Source organism: Dioscorea cayenensis, chromosome 19, assembly GCF_009730915.1.
Source record: "Dioscorea cayenensis subsp. rotundata cultivar TDr96_F1 chromosome 19, TDr96_F1_v2_PseudoChromosome.rev07_lg8_w22 25.fasta, whole genome shotgun sequence".
Classification (NCBI taxonomy): Eukaryota; Viridiplantae; Streptophyta; class Magnoliopsida; order Dioscoreales; family Dioscoreaceae; genus Dioscorea; species Dioscorea cayenensis.
In genome coordinates, this window is record NC_052489.1 from 4818532 (window position 1) to 4840350 (window position 21819).

Below are 21819 nucleotides of genomic sequence, written 5' to 3' on the forward strand. Positions count from 1 at the left end.
AAACAACTATCTAGCAAAGAAATGGAGGAGAGAAGGAAGAAGGGTCAGTGCTATTGGTGTGATGAGAAATATACCATGGGGCATAATTGCAGGTCTAAACAACTCTATCGATTGGAATTGATAGTTGATGATGATTATCAAGAAGGGGAAGAAATAGAAGAGGATGATCCAGTAAAGGAAGACACTACAAATAGTGAAGAGATCACTCCCATTATATCTCTCAATGCCTTGGCCGGTATTAGAACCCTTGCTGATTATAATACTATGCGAGTGAGTGGTTCAATTAAAAGTCAAAAGGTGAGCATTCTGATTGACTCTGGCAGTACACACAACTTCATTGATGCATACACTGCTGAATAGCTGTGTTGTGAGCTCACTGATAGCCCATCAGTAACTGTGATTGTTGCAAATGGAAGCAGAATGGTGTGTGACAAAATTTGTGCTAACGGCCTTAAGTGGAAAATGCAAGGTGTAGAGTTCATGGTTGATCTATTGGTGTTGCCATTAGAAGGGTGTCAGATGGTATTGGGTATTCAATGGCTGGTTTTGTTAGGGGCTATTAACTAGAACTTCAGGGAATTGAAGATGGAGTTTATGGTTGATAAAAAGAAGGTAGTGCTGAGAGGATCTTTTCAACCTAGGCTACAGATGATACAAGGGAAGTCTCTTGTAAAGGCATTACAATTACCTCCTGAGATGTGCAAGGTCCAACTATGCTCCTTGATGGTAATTGATGAGGAACTGAACAAAATGAACACTAAACTAAATTGTAGGATTTATCTAAAGTATAGCAGACACAATTGACTCACATATTGGGAAATTATGAGCAATTGTTTGAAGAGGTTAACACACTTCCTCCTAGGAGATCTCATGACCACAGAATTCTGTTGAAAGAGGGTACAAATCCAATCAATGTCAGGCCTTACAGGTACCCTACAGTTCAGAAGGATGTTATTGAAGAGTTGCTGAAGGAAATGCTCCACAAAGGGGTAATCAGGCCTAGCACAAGTCCTTTTTCTGCACCTATGGTATTAGTAAATAAGAAGGATAGCAGTTGGAGACTTTGTATTGATTATCAGGCTTTAAACAACCAAATTGTTAAAGATAAATTTCCAATTCCTTTGATAGAAGAATTGCTTGATGAATTGCATGGAGCTGAATTCTTTTCTAAGCTGGATCTGAGATCAGTTTATCATTAGATCAGAATGCATGAGGATGATATTAGCAAGACAGCTTTTAGAACTCATGAGGGCCACTATGAGTTCTTGGTAATGCCCTTTGGCCTCACCAATGCACCCTCTACTTTTGAAGGCCTCATGAATGAAATTTTTAAACCCTACCTCAGGAAGTTTGTAATAGTATTTTTTTGATGACATTTTAATCTACAGCTCAGATTGGGATTCTCATTTGAAGCAATTGGAGGTAGTTTTCAAGGTGCTACAAGATCATCAGTTGTATGCTAAGAGTAGTAAGTGCACATTTGCTATCAAGAGAATTGATTACTTGGGACATGTTATTAGCAAGTCAAGGGTAGAGATGGATTCTGCAAAAACAGAAGCAATAAAACAACGGCCAGTCCCTAAAATATCAAGGAGTTAAGGGGATTTTTAGGGCTAACAAGCTATTACAGGAGATTTATCAAGGGGTATGGCATCTTATCTAAATCACTGACCAATTTACTTAGGAAGAATTCATTCTACTGGACTGAAAATAGCACGAAAGTATTTTTGAAGCTCAAGCAGTTTATGTGCTCATGTCCTATATTAGCTCTACCAGATTTCACTGTTGAATTCACTGGGAGACTGATGCCAGTGAAGAAGGCCTGGGAGCAGTTCTGGTTCAGAAGGGAAGACCCATTGCTTATATGAGCAAGGCCTTATCTGAAAAACACAACTCTTTTTTTGTGTATGAAAAAGAAATGCTTGCTAATGTCCTACCAATAGAAAAATGGAGGTCATATTTGTTAGGGAGACATTTCATAGTTAAAACTGATGGGCTAAACTGATGGGCTATGATTTTGAGGTTGCATATAAAAAGGGTTCTGAGAATGTTGTAGCTGGTGCACTGTCAAGAATACCCATGTTAGCAGCCATGTTTACAATTTAGTCAGAATTAGGGGATCAAATTCAGAGGAGTTGGGTGGAGGATCCAGACATGGTTTTACTAATCTCTCAATTACAATAAGGTTCGTGTACTGAACAGTACTGATACGAACCCCGCCAAGAACTTGACGAAACCCGTAACAAGATTAGCCCAAACGATCATCCTACCCTCAGGTTTAAGGGAGAAGTACCGTGACCCATTGCTTATAGAAAAGCAAGAACCTTGGTATAGTGAGAATGCCACAAACGGGAGTGGGAGACCATTTCATAAGTCAAGATGAATGCCACAGGACAAACCTGATAAGTTCGATGGTTCTTCGAAGAACCAAAGAGATTTCTCTCACTTTTTAATAATCAGCCAAAAGTCCTTTTCATTCAATAGTTCAGCCCTTATATAGACTATTACAAGAAATATTAAGCACTAAACTCCAAATATTAAACTCATGCATGCTTAGAAACAAGAAATATTAAATACTCATGCATGCTTTGGGACAATCACAAATTAACCACTCTTCTTTTCCAAAGCATTGAAGTATGAGAAGCATTGATGGTGAGTTTTAATGATAATAGCTAATTGATGATAGCTTTAATGATGTGGACCAAACTTTGTTCTTCGTTGATGATGAACTTGTAATCTTGTTTAAGTTGAACCTCTTGAATTAATCCAGCAAGAGCCTCCTTGAATTTCTTAGCCCGACCTCGTGTGATTGGTCTAATTGTGACTTGAAGGGGATCATGACCCTCTTTGTTAGTTTTGGACACGTTTCTATCAAGCATTATTAGTGGGAACAAAATCAGTTGAGAAGGAAGAACAAATTGGTGGTTAGCAACATCTCTGAGGTGAGGCAACTGATCATTAAAGCATTTCACACCAGTTTTGCTGGTGGATATTCTGGAGTAGATTACTTCTATTGGGAATTTGGGAAGATACTGCTCCAGCAGGATTGCTTCAACAGGATGTCAAAACATTTGGGAATTACTTCTATTGGAAGGGACTCAAACAGGATGTCAAAACATTTGTGCAACAATGTGAAATTTGCCAAAGAAACAAGCATGAAATTTCTGCTCCAGCAGGATTGCTTCAATGTTTACCAGTCCCTGAAGGAATTTGGGAAGATTTAAGCATGGATTTTATCACAGGCCTGCCTACTTCTCATGGTAAAGACCCAATTCTGGTGATTGTTGATAGATTGAGTAAGTATGCTCACTTTATGGCCTTATCCCACCCTTATACTGCTGTGACAATAGCTCAGATCTTCTTAGATCAAATGTATAGATTACATGGCGTGCCTAAGTCTATAGTCTGTGACAGGAATCCAGTTTTTGTTAGCATATTCTGGAAGGAGTTATTCCGAATGCAGAGGATGAAGCTAAACTACTCAACCGCCTATCATCCTCAATCGGATGGGCAATACCTCAAATATATGACCGGGGAGAAGCTGAAGGATTTGGTTAAATGGCTTCCTCTAGCAGAATAGTGGTATAATACCAGTTTTCACTCAGCTATACAAGCTACTCCCTATGAAATTGTGTATCGTAAGGCACTGCCAATTCATTTACCTTACCAAGCATCTCACTCCAAATTTGATATGCTGGACAAAAATCTATTGGCTAGGGAAAACATACTAAAGAGGCTGAAGGAGAATTTGGCCAAGGCAAGAAATAGGATGAAATAATTGGCTGATAAACATAGGCTTGACAAAGGATACCAAATTGGAGATTTGGTTTATATCAAATTGCAGCCGTACAGACAAACTTCAGTAGCTTAGCATTCCAATCAAAAGCTAGTTGCTAAGTACTTTGGTCCATATCTTATTATCGACAGGATTGGAAAAATGGCTTACAAAATTCAGTTACCAGTTGAGGCTAAAATCCATAATGTGTTTCACATATCTCAACTGAAAAAGAAGATGGGTGATCAGGCTATCTCTGTTGTATGGCCTGCTTTTTTTAAGAAGGGTGCTTATGAAGATTTAAGAACTCCAACAACTATTCTGGATAGACAATTGGTGGAGAGAAGAAACAAAGCTGGGGTGAAAATCTTGGTTCAATAGTTTGATTCATCACCTGAGGAAGCAACATGGGAGTTCTATGATGTTTTACAGAAGCAATTCCCGGAATTTTGCTCTTCTAATCCTTGAGGGCAAGGATTGTTTGAAGAGAGGGGTAGTTGTTATAATTCATTTTGAAGGTTGTTATCTTAATGAATAAAGCTGAGTAGTTTGCAGGGAAATTAGAAGAAAAGAGAAAAGCTGATGATTTGGGAGGAATGGGAAGCGAAATGTCATTAATTAGACATGGTAGTGGGGACTGGTTCTCACAAGCATGGAGGGTGATTTGGGGTTTTTCTCTATTATATAAAGCTGAAGGGCAGTAATGTAAAGGGGCGTCCAGAATTTCAGATCTAAACTTTCTCGCCTCTCTTATGCTCTTTTTCTCTCTGAATTCCTTAGCTTTGTGCTAGGGTATTGAGAAATCTCCAGGCTAGTCCTCCGATTTCTCTTGGTTTGGTTGTTGATTGTATTGAACTCTTTTCCATTTCAATATAAGTAGTTGTTCTGGTGGTGCTGGTTTGTTTGGTTGCTGAAATTTCTACAGGAAAGTTGCTAAAGCTTGGAGATCGGCATCAATTTCATGGTGAATGTCTATGATTCTTGTAGCCATTTGTGGAGACTGATCACTTCATTCATGGGTATTTCTTACCACAAAGAATTTGCCATCCTGATCGCTGTTTTTGATAGAGTTGTGCTTCTTTGCTTTTTGTGTATTTTTGTTGGGTATGTCCTACTGAAATCCAAGGCGAAAAAGAAACAAACTTGATGAAAATTTATGTTGATTTTTTTTTTGACACTTTAATTGCACTGTGAAATGTAGATTGTCACAATTGAAGAAATTTTAATGTGAATTGCTATCTTATTGTGCTTGTATTTTCATTCTTGTTATACTAATTTTTGACAAGTTTGAATGGGTGTTATGATTTATGACTCAGAATTAGTGTTCTCACTTAGTATTTGACTTGTTTCTGAAAGTTTGAGAGTAAAACTGAGCCAATAGATATGATTATATATCAAGTTATCAACTTGCCAACCTGTGCAACATGCTACTTTCAACTATTATTTGCCATGATTTTAGTTGGTAGTTGCCTAGTTGGTACAACATTTGTCATGCTTTGATAGTTCTTTATATCTGGTTAATGGCTAGGAGACTGTTAATCAAGGAGGAACCTATAAAGGAAAAAAAAAATATTCATTTTAGCCACTGAACTACATGAATTTATTCATTGTGACAACTCCTTCCGACATGGCAATTCATGTGGCTTAATCTATCTAATTTATTTCTACAAGGTTTATGCACCATAAAAGATATAGAGCTTTCCTGATGGATAAATGAATTGACTAATCTTAGGTATTGATCATTGTATATTGCATGAATGCGTTGATGATATTAAATTTATGTACGATTATCCATAAGTGAAAACACTTAAGTAATTTTTTTTTAATAAGTGAATAATCACTGAGAAGATGAGGATGTCACCTAGTTTAATCTGACATTTTTAGAAGCAATTTGATTGTTTGATGAGAGGGTAAATCTACAATAAGTTGGATCCTGGATTAGGGCATCATGCGTAAATTGTAATTATAGCAAATAGAGGAGGGTTTGTTATTAAATATATTCTTTGAAATAGCAGGCTTTTTGTTTATTAAAAACTAGAGTTTGGTGTTTTGAATGATTTCTTTATATAGTCTGAGCATCATATTCAGTAATGATAGGAAAGTCATCTCCCTTGAACATTTCAAAGATACTTGTTGGAACTAGTGACTGAAGGAAAGTTGGCATTCATTCAAATTTTTCCATTGTATATTTTTACGCACATTTTGTTGTTTATTAAAATTGTATTAATGCTTCCCTTTTTGTATGAACTTTTTTGATGTTTCTTGAATGAGACCAAATATTTGTTAGGACAGGATAAAGCTTTGGGACTGACCTTTCCCGAGTATTTGATTAATTTTCTGTTATCTTTGCAAGAATTTATGAATGCAATTTCTTTCCTAGTCTCATGATTTAAAATTAAATTAAAAGATGGCAATGAACTGGAATTTTTATTTTCTTCAGAAGTTCTATTAATTGACAAATGTGCAATTCCTACAACAATTTGAAGCACATGAATCAAGAAAACTTTTGTTTGTTTGACCTTTACCACATGATTCACATACACATAGATGTGCCTGCTGTGCATTACTTTCTTTTCTCACCATGAGGGAGATTTTTTGGTTGTGGTGTTTGCTTGTAAATTTTACCCATATTAGTCTCTTGATGGATAATTTCTTATCTGATTTTTTGGTCAAACTCCACCACTCATGTTGAAATTTTCCGATAATAATCACCATGTCATACAACTCTCCGTATTGTGATCCTTTACGTGAATTTGTCATGTATCGAAACATATTGTTGTTATTGTTACCTATAATGTTTGTAGAATGATGTAAACCTCGTTGCGCATTTCTTTTGATTTCTAGGAGTTTAAATTGCATAGGTTGACATGCATAATTGTATGTTGTCTTTATCTTTTTTGAAACTTGAAACATTTTCATGTATCATGGCACTTTACTCATAATCTTGAACCAAAATAAAGAGTGAGATCAAAAGAATGAATATTGCAAGGATTGATGCTCCATACTTTGAGGACGTTGATTATGTCGGGTTTAAATCATACTGCTTATTCTATAAATGAAGTTCTTCTACAGATGTGCTTTAGTAACCAGGTATCCTCTCAGCATAAACAACTTTTGGAATTTGTGAGGTCTCATCTTAATTACATTTGCCAAAGATGGTATGGGCAACTATGTCAAAGAGAAATATTTGATACTAAATGTGTTCTCTTCATTGTGTTTTATTCATTTTATTGATGATGTCTAGTATACTTCTTGAAAGAAAAGAATGAAGCTACTACATGCATGTAGCTTCTTGTTTTTTTTTTTAAAGACATATATTGTATTTATACAAATGGTGTGACTATTCAGCATAGCTTAATACAGTACAAAACAGCTTAGGATTGTTTTGGAAGAGTCATGCTGGCATTGAGGATGAAGGGGAGGATGAAGATGAGGAGGATGTTTGGGTAGCGGATAAGCAGGATAGTCTTCCAACCTTGTCGTGGCTTGGGACGAGACTCATTTTCACCACCAATGGCCAGGCGGAATATGTTCCGATCTTTGCCAACTATCCTCATGCTAGTGCTCCAGCACCATAGCCGGTGTCTATGAAGAGCTTGTTTTTTGTCTGACGGTCAATTGCAAAGCCACGCATGAGATTGCACCAAGTGAAAAAGGGAAGCAACTAATGTCGAGCCTAGCTCCCATCCAAGCAACGATTAATCTGTAGTCTTCGGGGGTGGTTGAACCTAGCTTTTATCCAGGCGAAGGAAGTCGTCGCACGCCGTCGGTGATGTGTGTTAACGCAGCCAAGAAGGAACAAGCACAGAGAAAATTCAGGCAGTGGTCGAGCGATGCTCCCATGCCGGATGGAAATGTGACCTAACAGGTGAAATTCCATAAGTGGAGGACGGTGGTGGTGAATGCTCATCGTTGGCAAGTTTGAAAGCCTTGAGGGCGGTGAAGCTTGGCTCTCGCCCTAGAGACAGAAGTTCTCGTAAGTCAATAATAAACAAAAGATCAAAGATTTCCACATGGAAAGATGTTTCTTTGTTACCAAGAGAAGAAGGAGATGAAGGGTGGAGAGATACCTCGGGACCGGTGGAAGATGGAAGGTGGCTCCCACGCTAGTATAGTAGTGGTCGAGCAGGAAAGGGATTTTCATGTTAAAAGTCCGGTGATGGTTGAGCGATGCCCTCATGCCGGCGTGGTGGTGGTCGAGCTTAGCTCCCACTCTGCAAAGGGTGACGGTGACTCCAAAGGCTGTGTTTGGGATTCAATGCAACGGACCGATTGCCAATCCAGTCAGCAGTGTACGATTGATGGACTGATGGAGGACCGGTCCTTCGGCTGTGCGCTGTCCGTGAGGGGTCAAGTTGCCCGGGGGAGTGGCTCGAGAGGGGTTGACCATGTTAACTTGTTTAATAAGGTGAGCTTAGTGGCTTTAGATGTGGGGTTTAATGTGGTGGACCCCTTGCTTTGTGGGCCGGAATTTGGCCCAATCTAGTGAGGGGCTGGACCATTTGGGAGTTATGGACCAGGAAGAGGTTGAGACTAGGCCTGACCTAGATGGTGGGCTGGACGGGATGGGTACTGATTCAAAGGGTATTTGGGGTAAACTGGAAGATTCTATTACTGTCATTCGTCACAGTTTGGATTTCTTAGGACCATGTTGGGAGGCGGTTGGTGGGGCCGCCAAGGGCGAGGAGGAGCAAGTCAGTGTAGCAAGCTAGTTTATTTTTTTGGTTGGGCTTGAGGAGGCCCGTTGTTCCTCGTTTTGTACTTTTTTTTCTGTTTGTTGTCGGATTACGCCTAGTGATCAGTTTTTCTTGTTGCTCGGTTTTGGCTTGTTTTATTTAATTGGAGTGGTTTATCCACTTTTCAAAAATAAAAATAAAAAAATAATATATATATATATTGTGTTTATTATTTATTTATTTATTTTTGGTTAGCTTGGTACTTTTTTCTCTATAAATTTACCTCCATTTTATATATACATATATATATATATATATTGTGTTTGTTATTTATTTATTTATTTTTGGTTAGCTTGTTACTTTTTTCTCTATAAATTTACCTCCATTTTTAACATTGAGAACCAAAGCTGTTATAAAAAGAGTGCCTGTATTCCCAATCAGCACAAGTTTTTTATCTAATTTTTTTAAATAATATTTAATATTATATATATATACACACCACTTAGAAGTAACAACAGTTCATTTGTCAAATATGTAGAATTTATCTGTAGCTTTATGGATGCAGAAGCCAAAATTAAAATTTGCACAAAATTTTCAGATTTTATCATAATAAAGGTCTATTTTAAGGAGACGAAAAGAACTAAAATTTGTAATTATTTACTGCTTAAAACTGAGTTCCTAATTTGGAATACTTTGAAATAAAAAAATATATATATAAACAAAATTAAATACGTAAATTAATATTAATAACAATCTTAGAAAATTTTAACTTCAACATATTCTAATTATATCGTACATATTTCTTAAAAAAAATAAATTCAAACTTCAAAAATTCAAAACTCCGACATTCCAGCCAACCAAATAATGCCTATAGTCATTTGGATTTATATTATAATAATAAAAAGGTTTAATTGTCGTACAAGTCCCTGTAATTGTGTATTTTCTACCCTTTTAGTCCTTGCAATATTTTTAGTCATAATTAAGTCCTCATATTTAGTCGAGTTAGGCCATTCTAGTCCGTGGTGTAGATGGGTAAGTGTAAATTACTATGACTTAATTGTACCTAAAAATATTACCGTGGACTAGAACGACCCAACTCGACTAAATATGAGGACTTAATTGTACCTAAAAATATTAGAAGGATTAAAAAGGCAGAAAGTACGCAATTATAGGGACCTGTACGCAGGGGCGGAACCAGAGGAGGCTAGCAGGGGCTGAAGCCCCCTCGGTGCCGGAGAAAATACTTTTTAAACAATATAAGATTTTGTGGTTTTCGATTTTTCTATACTTAATTTCATGTAAAATACAATATTTGGGCACATAAAAGTGTGGAGTGTGGGTGTGCTTGAGTGGTTAGTGGGTTTACCCATAAGGTTTGGGATCTTTTGATCCACCCAAGTTCCCCACTTGGTGCATTTTTTTCATTTTTTATTTTTTAATTTAAAAATTACTATTATTTCAAAATTTTAATAAAATAAATCTTATATACAAATTTTAGTAATTTAAAAAAAGTTTGAATTGATCATGAGGCCTAACATATATACATATATGTTATAATGTACCATATATGCTAGAGTGAGACAACAAAAGTTTTTTTATAAACAATAGTTTGGTTGTTTGTAATGAGGAGGATCAATTTTATCATATTTAAAAAAAAAAATACAAGCTTGAGATGAATTCTTATTAGTTGAATTATTAAAAATCTCATATATTTTCTATCTGTAATAACAAAATTTTAAATTATACTTTATATTTTTTTAATATGTATATTCAAATTTTTGGTTATATTTAAGACATTATTCTTCATTTAAAATAATTATTTTATTAGATTATTTTTTTACTTTTTGCCTTTTGAGCTCAGCTCCCTCTACCATCAAGTGTTCCGTCCCTGTCTATACGGCAATTAAACCTAATAAAAACTGACTTGGTTTTTCCATAAACAACCCTGTATAACATATAAATATATATATATATGAAATTATGAGGTTTTACAAGGTTATATGTGCATAAATACCCTCCTCCATCTCCATCTGGTCTTAAAATGCAATCGGCTGCTGCTTCGTATTATCCAAAACAAACCAACGAGAAGCCTCAGCGCGAGTGAAAGCAAGGCCGGAGCAATGGCGGCAATTGCAAGCCTTCAGAGCGCCATGGTCTCCTTCTCCCTCAACTCCACCTCCTTCTTCGGCCAACGCCTGTCCTTCCCTCTCTCCAACTCTCCGGTTCGCTCTCTTTCTCTCCATGTCTTCGTTCCTTGATGTTTATGATTCTTGCTGAACTATTTGACTGATTGAACATGGTATTCTAGGTTCTTTTTTATGAAGCTTAGATCATTGGGAACTCTTTAACCAAATTTAATCTCAAACTTTGGAAAACTTATGATTCGGAAATTGAAACATGAATTGCATCATCTTAGGGCTTAAAAAAAATTGTAGGAGCTCTAAGTGGAAATTGGAGTAATCGAGTTAAAAGGGATTGAATGAAGTGAACTGAAAATGAAATGAGGGAAAGAGATGATTGCGCATTGTGCAACTCATATAGACTAGCGGATTTGTTCAGAGTCCTATAAAGTTCTGATCTTTTTCATTAAAAAATGCTTCTTAAACTAGAGTAAATGATATACTGACAATATCCCAAGTATATGCCTGCTATTGTATTTCACTTATATTAAGGTCCCTCACCAGCATCTTTTTCCATGTGGCTGGGTTGAGAAACCTGGTCTATTAAAATTTTGAGAAACTTTGATATGGGACAACCTGAAAAGATAAGGACTTGAATTTAGGCCTTGGCATAATCTATGAGCTCAAAACATATGGAGAAATTCCTCCTTTTTGAGGCAATCTATTGACACCCCTTGATTGAATTATCTGCACTAAGCCTCTCAGCTGGTTGCCATTGCCAGCAGTATGGAATGATGAAGTACTAGTGTATGAGAGCCCATTGGTAGACAAATGATCTTGCATATTCTGATGATGTGGTGTGTGAATGTAGACTACTTAGAGCTATGTAACTTAGTAGGTGCCTTCTAGGGATGTGTTTGTTTTCTAGTTTTTAACATTTGCAACAATGCATTTGGCTACTTTGAATTTTTTATGAGGGGAACATTTTATAACTCATTAGACAATTTTTCTGGATTCAAATAACTGAATTCATTGCTAAAACTTAAACTATATGGCATTGTACATAATGAACTTCAGATAGCAACAGTGAGGACTACCTTCTTCCCTGATATGAAAGCCACGAGTGCATAATGATGGCTTCAATTATCTTAACCAATAGAACATGCGATTGTATTATATATCTGATCTCATTTAATCACTGGTTGTTAGTCTTCATACAGGTGGCTCAACCGGGGCAAGAGCTGACCTAAGTTATGAATGCAGTAATCACAAGAATTAATTGAGCCAATGTCAGGAAAAATAATTACTAGTAAAGTCAAGAAGGAAACTCAAACCTTGTTTATTTTGATTAATGAACCTTGGCAAATTGGTTTTAGCAGAAACATGAAGATGTAAACTGAGTGTATAAGAAATAAAAATTATATATTTGTTCACAAATAGAGTTTGTCCTTTTCAGCATATTATGCTGAAGGAGTGCTTTCACAGTTAAGCTTTGTTTAATACGTTGATGTTCTTTTATCTTGAGTGGGTTGTATAAATTTGTGATTTTGTTTGAGATTAGAGTGGAAGATGCCCGTGCAAGGTACATCTATATTCTAATAATTGTTTCTGCACTTCTTTCATGTACCTTTCCTTTATATTGTAAATGTCCTTCTCTAGCTGTAACAATCTCTTTGTCATGTTACTTGCAGAGCAAGGCCACAGATAAACCATGCCAGATTGTAATGAAGGTTTGTATTTTTGTTTAAAATGTTTGATCTAATTATATTGGTTTGAATCATATCCTTTTCTCAAAGTGGCAAGATTCATATTTTTAATTAATATCTTCTTCCTTGAATTTTTATGTACCATTCCATTCCATAAAGGTTGTAGTCTCTTTACTATGTTTGCAGCTTAAACGATGGGAGCGAAAGGAATGCAAACCTAACAGCCTCCCTGTCTTACACAAGATGCATGTGAAGGTTGGGGATACTGTGCAAGTTATTTCTGGGCGTGAGAAGGGTAAAATTGGAGAAATCACTAGGATCTTCAGGCACAATAGCACTGTGATTATAAAAGATATGAACTTGAAGACAAAACACATGAAGAGCAGAGAACAAGGCGAGCCTGGGCAGATTGTCAAGGTGCATATCTTTTATGTTGCATATACTTGTATGCCATATAACTATTTACCCATGCTTTTTTTTTTGCACCTAGCTAGTTCCAACTTACAACTGCATGTGTAATAGTACTGTATCTAGTTGTGCATAAGTGTATATAACTTGTTTGACTTACTATGTGATCCAGCAGTCAATATAAATATACGCTAATGAGTAATAGATGCATCATCCTGTTACCTACTGAACAATGGTCGGGCATTTGCTGCTGGAGATTATTATGATGAAATTATGCTTCTGTGATTTAGTTAAGAACAAGACTTTTGCATGCATGAGAACATTAAGCAACAAAATATGCCAGGGATTAGCTATGATGTAGGTGAGTACTTGATGAAAGTTGAGCTTATAATGGGTTGATTCTATATCAGGAAAGATTATTTAAGATGCTCCAATTTAACAGTATCCTGTATAAATGGAACTTTAAGAAATTTTCATTTCATTTCCTTCAGCATCTGGTTTCCTCCGGTTTATGGGCTCACTCAAAAGATTTTAAGTTGCTGACCTTAATGAACGAAGCAAATAGTTATTTCTTGATTCTATATCCCAAAAGATAAGTAAATCATTCCAACGAAGGCAAATTGGCTGCGTGATATTTAAATTACTGATCATAGACTTATCACTTACATTGGATGAGGTAAGAGATCTTTTATTGAGTGAGATGATCTGTGACATTTCGACCCTTTCTGAATATGCTGGAATTAATTTTGTTTTCTTATGGTGTTTCCTCCAAATCTTCTTAGTGAGCTTCCATCTCATAGCATGGCATTTATTTACACATTTTTCTTTTATCTATTTTAATGATTTAGGAATTTAACATATTATTCTTCACATCTCTATTCCTTTTTTCCCTTGGCATGTTTGCAATATGTAAATGTAGACTTTTGATCTTTCTGATACAGATTGAGGCTGTTATTCACAGCTCAAATGTTATGCTCTATTCAAAAGAACAAAATGTAGCAAGCAGAGTGGGGCACAAAATCCTAGATGATGGAAGCAGAGTCCGTTACCTTGTCAAAACTGGTGAAATAATAGACAGCTCAGAGAAATGGAAGAGAGTGGTCAAAGAAAAGCAGGAGAAAGAAGAGAAATCCAATTGATTTTACATGACCCAAGTCATTTTCTTGTATGCACGGATCAATTACCTTGCTAATAATCTTAGAATTTCATCTTTTTTGTCTACTTGAATGTAATTGTATCCCAGCTTTAGATTGCTATTTTCTTGTCTATTCTAGTTTTCTTCTAAGGTTCACGGTGCTACTATCTTTTTGTGAAGTAGTATAAATATATAATCATTCACCTTTTATCAAGATAGCCATAACTCTTGCATGGATTCGCCAGGTACATTGCAATCCTTTCCTTAGTGGAAATGATTGATTGTATATCTTATTATGGTCAGTCTTTTGCCAAGCAAGGTGAGCTCAAATCTCCGCAGGCCAATTTGATAGCACGGTTTCTTAGTTTGAGTTTTGGTCTTACAAAAATGTTTCTCTTGCATATAACAGTAGTGCCATGATGTGGACCAAGCTTACAATTAGATCCACAATTTCTTATTTTGTTAATAGTGATTTTCTAAAAATTGTTTCCATCTATTTCTTTTGCATAACTTTTTGCCATGATATGCGGTCATCTGTCTTGGATTTTATCATCTTTTCTGCTTGCATACACCACTATGATGTTTTGAGGTCAGGTGCTTCCTTTAGTACTGGATCGCCTTAAAGTGGACAACCAATGAGGTACTTCCCATATTATTGTGCTTCTAATTTAAAATTTTGTTTTGAGCTTCTCTTCCAAATTTAATCTGAAAGCAATATAAGAATTGTTTAATGTTTAATTGACAAAGATTGTGAACTCCTAGATGGATGCTATATTCATCATGGTCATCATCATAATAGCCCCTGACCAACAGTACTCATCTGCTAGATTTTCTGTGGGTTACATAGTTCAAGTGCATCCCCTTGTTTTCTTTTTCCTCTGGCTGATTGAGTGTTTTAATTTAGAGGAACAAAAAAGCATCTTTAACTGTCTCATAATTGATCAGATATAGTGAATATCCTGTTTACAAGATGTGTTTCACTTGTAAGCATGATTTCAACCATTATTTCATTCACCTTCTTTTTCATGATGTCAGTCCTTTAAATACTTCATTCTATACTTTTTGCCATCTAGAAGCATGGCCCGAAACTGAAAGATTTGGGTGAATATTCCAATTTACTTACGTTCAGAACTGACAGAATGGGTATCTCTTGAATGTTTCTGTTGAGAAAATAAAATTACTTTCATGAGAAAGTAGTGCTGACTTTTATCATAATGGATTCAGATGAGGCATCTGATGGTACCACATACGAATTATTTTCACTGGCAGTATAATACTATTTGCACCAGTTACGTAAATATATTCAATGTATAGAATCTATAGATTTCTGATTAGAAAATTGTTATGAGAGATGTGGGAAGAAGTTTCAGACCCATGCAATGGATAAGATATCCATTTACGGATCTAATTTATGTAATGAATAACATTGATAGGATCAAACATTACAAACACAGGATCATTTACTAATATCACTCGTCAAGAGTTATTGAGTACTGAATTGTAGAATTATTCATGTCCTTCAGTTGAATTTAAATTCCACATTGATGTTGGAGTCCTAGTTTGACATAAGACTTTTGCACTAGTTATTCTCGAGTGTCGTTGGCGGAGTCCTTTTTTGATAGAAAACCTTTGCTCTTGCCATACTCAAATATTGAATCAATTATTTCCTCCAAGCTCTTGTACTTGAATTCAAAGCCTGCCTGGATAAGCTTCTCTGATGAAAGGCTCAATTTGGCCGGCCCAGGTGAGTCAACAACACTGCATGGTTCCATAAGAATCAAAGAAAGTGTTAACTTAAACCTGAAGGTATGATCTCATTTATTTTTCTGTATATTAAGACAAAATGCTTCAAATTATTTTGCAGGCAGCCAGGCATATGACCTTTTTTTGTTCTTCTGTTACTTCTATTATTATGTCATTGTTGTTACTACCATCCCTATTGTTTTACAGGCAATGTCTGTATGTAGCAATAGTGATTATCATCTTAAATATCTTTTCTGAGGGATGGGTATTCAATAATTATTGTTGTAATAGTAGTATGATTGTGCAATAAATTAATCATCTTGAAGGTAAATTGGTGAACTGGCAGATTGAGATGGTGCTTTAGTGTAAGGCTTCAGACTTTTAGAGTAAGGAGATACGAAGCATGCTGGCTGTTGATAGTTGGGCTGCAAACTTTTCAGAATTATCTTGTGAGAGTGGAGAATAAGGTGCCTACTCATTGAACACTTTGTACTGTGGATATTGTTTGTTGAGGAATGATGCTAACTCTGGTGCACTTGTGTTCACTGCATTACAGATGTAACGACCAGAGGCTTTGTCATTCTCAGCCAAGAATATGTGAGCTCTGGCTGTATCCTCTAGGTGTGCAGCAGAGACTGAGCCAGAGATCATCTGCGTCATCTTCAAGATATCCATCCACATCTTATCACCTGCAGAATCAAAAGATAAGTGAGGGAGAGATCAAGTACCAGATTCTACAATTCTTTAGTCTTACCTGTAAAAAAGCATAAAGCCAGGTTAATCGGTGGAGGAACTTCTCCATTCAGTGGAATGCCAATAATGAATGTGGGATTTATGGTTATGAGATCAATCTTGTTCTCCTTTGCAAATTTAAATGCTTCCTTCTCTGCACGTGTTTTGGCAACAATGTACCCCTACAAATTCAACCACTCAACAGTTACTCCCGGTGCTGTGAATTCATGGCTGAAGGTAAAGAGATTTATTTGATGTTTTAGCTTTACCCAAGTTGGTGGTTTCTCCTTGAGCATGTAGTCGATGTCAGACCAGGCTTCTTCGTTTAGTACATAACCTGTGCCTTTCTGCTGATTAACTGATACAGTGCATGCGGATGATGTGTGGACTACTCGTTTAACAGTCTTTGCCTTCAAGCATGACCTCAAGATGTTCAATGTGCCTTGTATTGCCGGTTTGATCAGATCATTCTGCAAATGAAGGACACAAATTTCAGATACTACAGGTAAATCTTTTATCAAAAACATAGAATCCCAGCATTACCTCTGGATCTTCACTCATTAAATTTGTCGGAGCAGCAACTTGGAAGACATAGTCACAACCAATCACTGCATCATCAAAACTCCCCTCCACCGTCATATCTGCCTGAAAGAGCTTCAAGGTACCAATCTCTCCTATCTTCTTCAAGTAAGCAACCTTGGCAGAATCATCTGATCATAAAATAACACCTTGTATTCTGTGTTCATTTATTCGATTTCAGCTTATTTAAAAAACAAAACGAATAAACTGGAATACAAACCAGGATTGCGAACTGTGGCATTGACATGATAACCCTTTTCAAGCAGCTGTTTGATGATTGCCAATGCAAGGTAACCATTTCCTCCTATAACACAGGCCTTCTTCATCTTCCTTTATCTTTATATATGTATATATTTGTCTTCAACCTCAGACTTGGATTGAACTGTGTGCTAGTGATTTAGAGATATATATATATATATAGTTTGTTGTTTTGCTGAACTAGAGCTAGACACCTAAATTTCAGCTTGGACTGTTAGCTTTGACTGTGTACCACCATCTACCTCTCCAAAATTTTTCTGAAAGTTGGACAAAGATGTTGTTGTTCCAATGAGCTTAATTGATGTCTAATTAAGAGTTGTTATTTTAGCATGTTAGCATGTCTTTAAAAAAATATATTGAAGTTAGTTTTGTAGAGATTTATGCAAAAATATTAATTTTATTGGGGCTATAATAGTGATATTAATTAATAGTACATATACATTGATTGATCTAATTTTTACAGTGGGATGGTTGGGTGTCGATAGATATAGTGTTTATTAATGCTAGTTTTTTTTTTTTGTCATTTCCTCTCATAAATTCTTCATGGGCACGCCATTTATATATATATATATATATTATATATTTATTTATTGTGACAAGTCACTGCCTCAAAATATATATATATATATATATATTAAAATTTTAGAAGCATGCATTTAAACTTATAATTGCTTTTTTTTCACCATTTATATATGTTTAATGTTGTAGCAGTATATTTACACAAATGAATGGTTGTGGGAGAACACTCATAAATATGTTTCTTTTGAGGGTATACATAGGGTCGGACCTAAGCATAGGGGACCAACATGACAAAGATTAATTCAAATACATGTAATAGAAATCCCATATCTTAAAAACTTTGTTTCATGATTTAAAAGATATACATATTTATTGACAAGCAAACCATAGCATAAACATTTTAAAATATCTATATATATATATATATATATAGATAAGTTATATGTTAGAATATGCACAGATGTGAAATTAATTTCTTAACACATATGTGCTCTCATCTCATATGAGTTAAAATTTAAATCTGTTTTTTTAAAAGAATATAAATATTTTATGCAAGAGATTCAATTTTAATAGATTAAAAAGTCGTTAGTAGCATAATATAAACATAATACGATTAAGTGGATAAAAAAAAAATCTACGTTTTAAGAAGTACACACCAAGTTACAGACTCTTAGCTTAACATACTTATCATTGGATTTATTCATTCAAGAAATCAAATATATATTTCATTTTAGTGGTGAAATAAGGGGTTATTTTGGCAGCAATTCTCTACTTTTGAATATTAAAATATTAATTAACATATATTAACTTATATTTTTTTTTATAACAACTGTTGTATTTTCTATGTTTTGGTTAAATGCAATATTTGCCGATGAATCATGTATTTTTGTCAATTTTATTTCTATATTTAAAACTAAATTATTGTGATAATTGATATTACACATAAAATAAATGATTTTTTTTTTATAAAGTGGGCAAGTTATATGTTAAGGGTGTGCAAATCATCATAAATTAATCATTATGTTTTGTGCACACTCAGGATTGGGCTGCGAATTTGCTCTCACAACTGAGATTTTTTTTGGCATCATTATATTCAACGCCAGTAGATTTAGTACCATGAGACCAAAAACCCTTTGGCAAAAATGAATGATTTTGATTTTTTTTTTTAATTTATAAATAAATTTGATTTTTTTTTCCTTTTAACTTAAAAGGCCGAATTTACCAAAAGTTGAACTTGAACATTTATATAATTTCTTTGAAGACAAACAAACAGGTGAAGAACTCATTAAGCAATAAATCAAGGAAGATGAATGTGCTAAAAACTTTTGTTTTGTGGATATCGAAGGCAAAGGACAAATGCCATCTTTGTCAATCAAGAGTATAATATAAGCTCTAATTACATCCTTTTTCATGTCCTGACTGAGATCAAATCAATCACAATTTGCATCATCTTTTAAGTTATTGATCAAAATAAAAATGTATTTTAGTTCATTAACTAAACAACTTTGTTCATTTTAGTCCATTCATTCATCATCGTGAATAATATAATCCATTACTAAGTCTGTTTATATCTATTTATGACATCAGTTATGGTTGCTGAATGATCAAAATAAAAATATATATATATATATATATTTAAAATTAAGATCTAACAATGGACCTTATGTTTGATGATGAAACCTTGACTTAACTCTGCCCATTTATTAATCCAATGAAGAATATATTGATGAAACTTAATGGGAATATTTATGATAAAAGCTTGGATTTTTTTATTGAAAATTGTTTGGGAATAAGAAGTGATAGTGGAAGCATACATGCACTTGAAGAGGGATGGGAATAAAAAATTATCTTAATTCTAAATCTAAATTATTGTCTTAGGTTAGTTAGGGATCATGCCCTATCTATCACAAAATTGTATGAGATAATTAAAAGTTTGCCCATCATAGACTTGACGATTTTACCCTCATAAATTATACACTATAGTCTTTGAACACATACATCTAATTAGATGCTTACGACACAGTCTAAATTTTAAATCATTGCAATTAATTTCTTTAAACCAAATACGGCAAAACATAAACAGTTATTAGTGTGATTTATGTATGTTTACACAACCTATTGCATATAATTTATTATATCTCTACATAGTGATTATATCCCTAGATAGGGTGTAGTTCACATTCAATATATATAGGATCAGTCTTCTATGCACGTTCATAGATTTTTAATCTATGAGCGTTGCTGCAGACCGTTGGATTTCAATCCAACGGTTTTGTACTGTTACATGAATATTAATACTGTGCTATAAATAGTAGTACAGTGAAAAATAGGATGCACAGTATTTTCAGTTCAATTAATTGGTTCTCTACCGTTACATGAACACTATGCTATGTGAAAAGTGAGATGTACAATATTTGTATCTCGAGATGTATAGTATTTTCAGTGCAATTAATTGGTTCTCTACCATTACATGAACACTATGCTATGTGAAAAGTATGATGTATAGTATTTTCATCTCAACCGTTCAATCAATTTGAGCACAATAAGTGAATCAATCTCAGCCGTCCAAATCCATTACTACTAGACCTACAGTTGTGAACACCAAAACTTAAACTAAAGACACAGAACACCACCACACCATTCAATCAATTTGAGCATAGTAACTGAATTAATCTCAGCTCTTTCCAAATCCATTTCTACTAGACCCACAGTTGGGAACATCAAAACTAAAGACACTGAACACCACACCAACCCATTTAGAACAAGTACCGTGGTCGGTCAACCGTTCAATCAATTTGAGCACAATAATTGAATCAATCTTAGCCATCCAAATCCATTTCTACTGAACCTACAGTTGAGAACACCAAAACTTAAACTAAAAACACAGAACATCACACCAACCCATTTAGAACAAGAACCATGGTCGGTCACTGTTTATTGCACTGTTCATATACCAAGTTGTTCCTACCTCTTTCCTCTCAACTCTCTCTCTTACTATAAATAATCTGGGGACGTTCTATGGACGTCCCCAAATTACACTTTCTCATATATATATATATATAGAATTTACATCCTCTATGGACGTGCATTGATAAAAAATCTATGGACATCCAATTATCAGTCGTTGGATCATGATCCAACGGCTGACATTGATGAACAGTATTATTGTTCATTGTACTGTTCCAAACAGTAATTACTGTATATGTTACTGTAGTAACTACAGTTTATCAATGTTAGATCCAATGACTGGTAATGGACATCCATAGATTTTTTATCTATGGAAGTCCATGGAGGATTGATCCTCATATATATATATATATATATATATTGATATACATACAAAAATCTTGGGAACCTTGAAGCAATGTGATAAATGATGTAGTTGTAGGAACCTAACCAAGAACATAAAAAAATCTTAGGAACCTTGAAGCAATGTGATAAATGATATGGTTGTAGGAACCTTGAAGCAATGCGATAAATGATATGGTTGAGATGATGAAGATGAAGATGAAGATGAGAATAAGTGTGGGCATTCTCTAGACAACTAAAAATCAGCGTGGACTATTGTTAGCCCTCCACTGCACCAACAACAAACAATTCACTATAGCAATCTTTTAAAAATCAGGTTAATATGTGGGTATATTTACTTCATTAATGGCTTTATTTATTTATTTATTTATAAAAGATGCGGGTAAACCATAAATTCAATATTAACCTGTGAGGAGTGGAATGAAAAGCAAACTCTCCTATGGCACTTGGTTAGCTCAAAAATTTGAGGCCATTATTATTATTATTATTATTATTATTATTATTATTATTATTATTATTATTATTTTATTTTGTAATTGATTTTTTTTTTAATCCTCCAATTAAAAGAAGTTGCTTGCTTTATTTATTTTTAATCAATAAACCTATATTGGCCCAATATGTAGGAAGCAAGAGTTGCTTTAATGCTTTTATGCAAATTATTAAAACACATTCTTTAATTTTCAAACTTACTTTTACAACAATTTTTAATAAAAATTTTGAATACAGGATATGAAACAAACAAATAAAAGAATAATGTGATGAAAACAAAGGCAGGATCATAAACATCAGTACAACATTTTGGGTTTATTTCATGCAAAGAGGGTAGCAGCCAAACCTTGAGCAAATAAAACAATGCATG

At 34.7% G+C, this 21819-nt stretch overlaps 2 protein-coding genes across 3 annotated transcripts in view; one reads left to right on the forward strand and one right to left on the reverse strand.

The window, feature by feature from the left end:
• Positions 1-17267, reverse strand: part of LOC120283966 (anthocyanidin reductase ((2S)-flavan-3-ol-forming)) — a 42533-nt gene extending 25266 nt beyond the window's left edge. Inside the window, exons 1-6 of one of the 2 annotated variants that reach the window (XM_039290792.1) lie at positions 17095-17266; positions 16839-17005; positions 16565-16765; positions 16318-16477; positions 16039-16252; positions 15175-15578 (exon numbers count right to left, since the gene is read on the reverse strand). In XM_039290792.1, the coding sequence (XP_039146726.1) occupies positions 15404-15578; positions 16039-16252; positions 16318-16477; positions 16565-16765; positions 16839-17005; positions 17095-17200 (1023 nt within the window). In that variant the 5' untranslated portion in view covers positions 17201-17266 and the 3' untranslated portion in view covers positions 15175-15403. Of the gene's footprint in view, positions 1-15174; positions 15579-16038; positions 16253-16317; positions 16478-16564; positions 16766-16838; positions 17006-17094 lie in introns of those variants that run through there. The other variant, XM_039290791.1, reaches the window with a different exon arrangement.
• Positions 10504-13953, forward strand: LOC120283967 (50S ribosomal protein L24, chloroplastic). The gene is made up of 4 exons (XM_039290793.1): positions 10504-10673; positions 12263-12301; positions 12464-12694; positions 13627-13953. The coding sequence occupies exons 1-4, from the start codon at positions 10572-10574 to the stop codon at positions 13822-13824; spliced, it is 570 nt and encodes a 189-aa protein (XP_039146727.1). The 5' UTR covers positions 10504-10571; the 3' UTR covers positions 13825-13953.
• Positions 17268-21819: the final 4552 nt, after the last annotated feature.

What these genes read in the sequence shown, in the direction of transcription:
- LOC120283967 (XM_039290793.1), top strand. Translation starts at nt 10,572, where the DNA reads ATGGCGGCAATTGCAAGCCTTCAGAGCGCCATGGTCTCCTTCTCCCTC. An exon ending in TCCCTCTCTCCAACTCTCCG is followed by an intron (nt 10,674 to 12,262) that starts GTTCGCTCTCTT and finishes TGTTACTTGCAG; the next exon opens with AGCAAGGCCACAGATAAACC. An exon ending in AGCCTGGGCAGATTGTCAAG is followed by an intron (nt 12,695 to 13,626) that starts GTGCATATCTTT and finishes TTTCTGATACAG; the next exon opens with ATTGAGGCTGTTATTCACAG.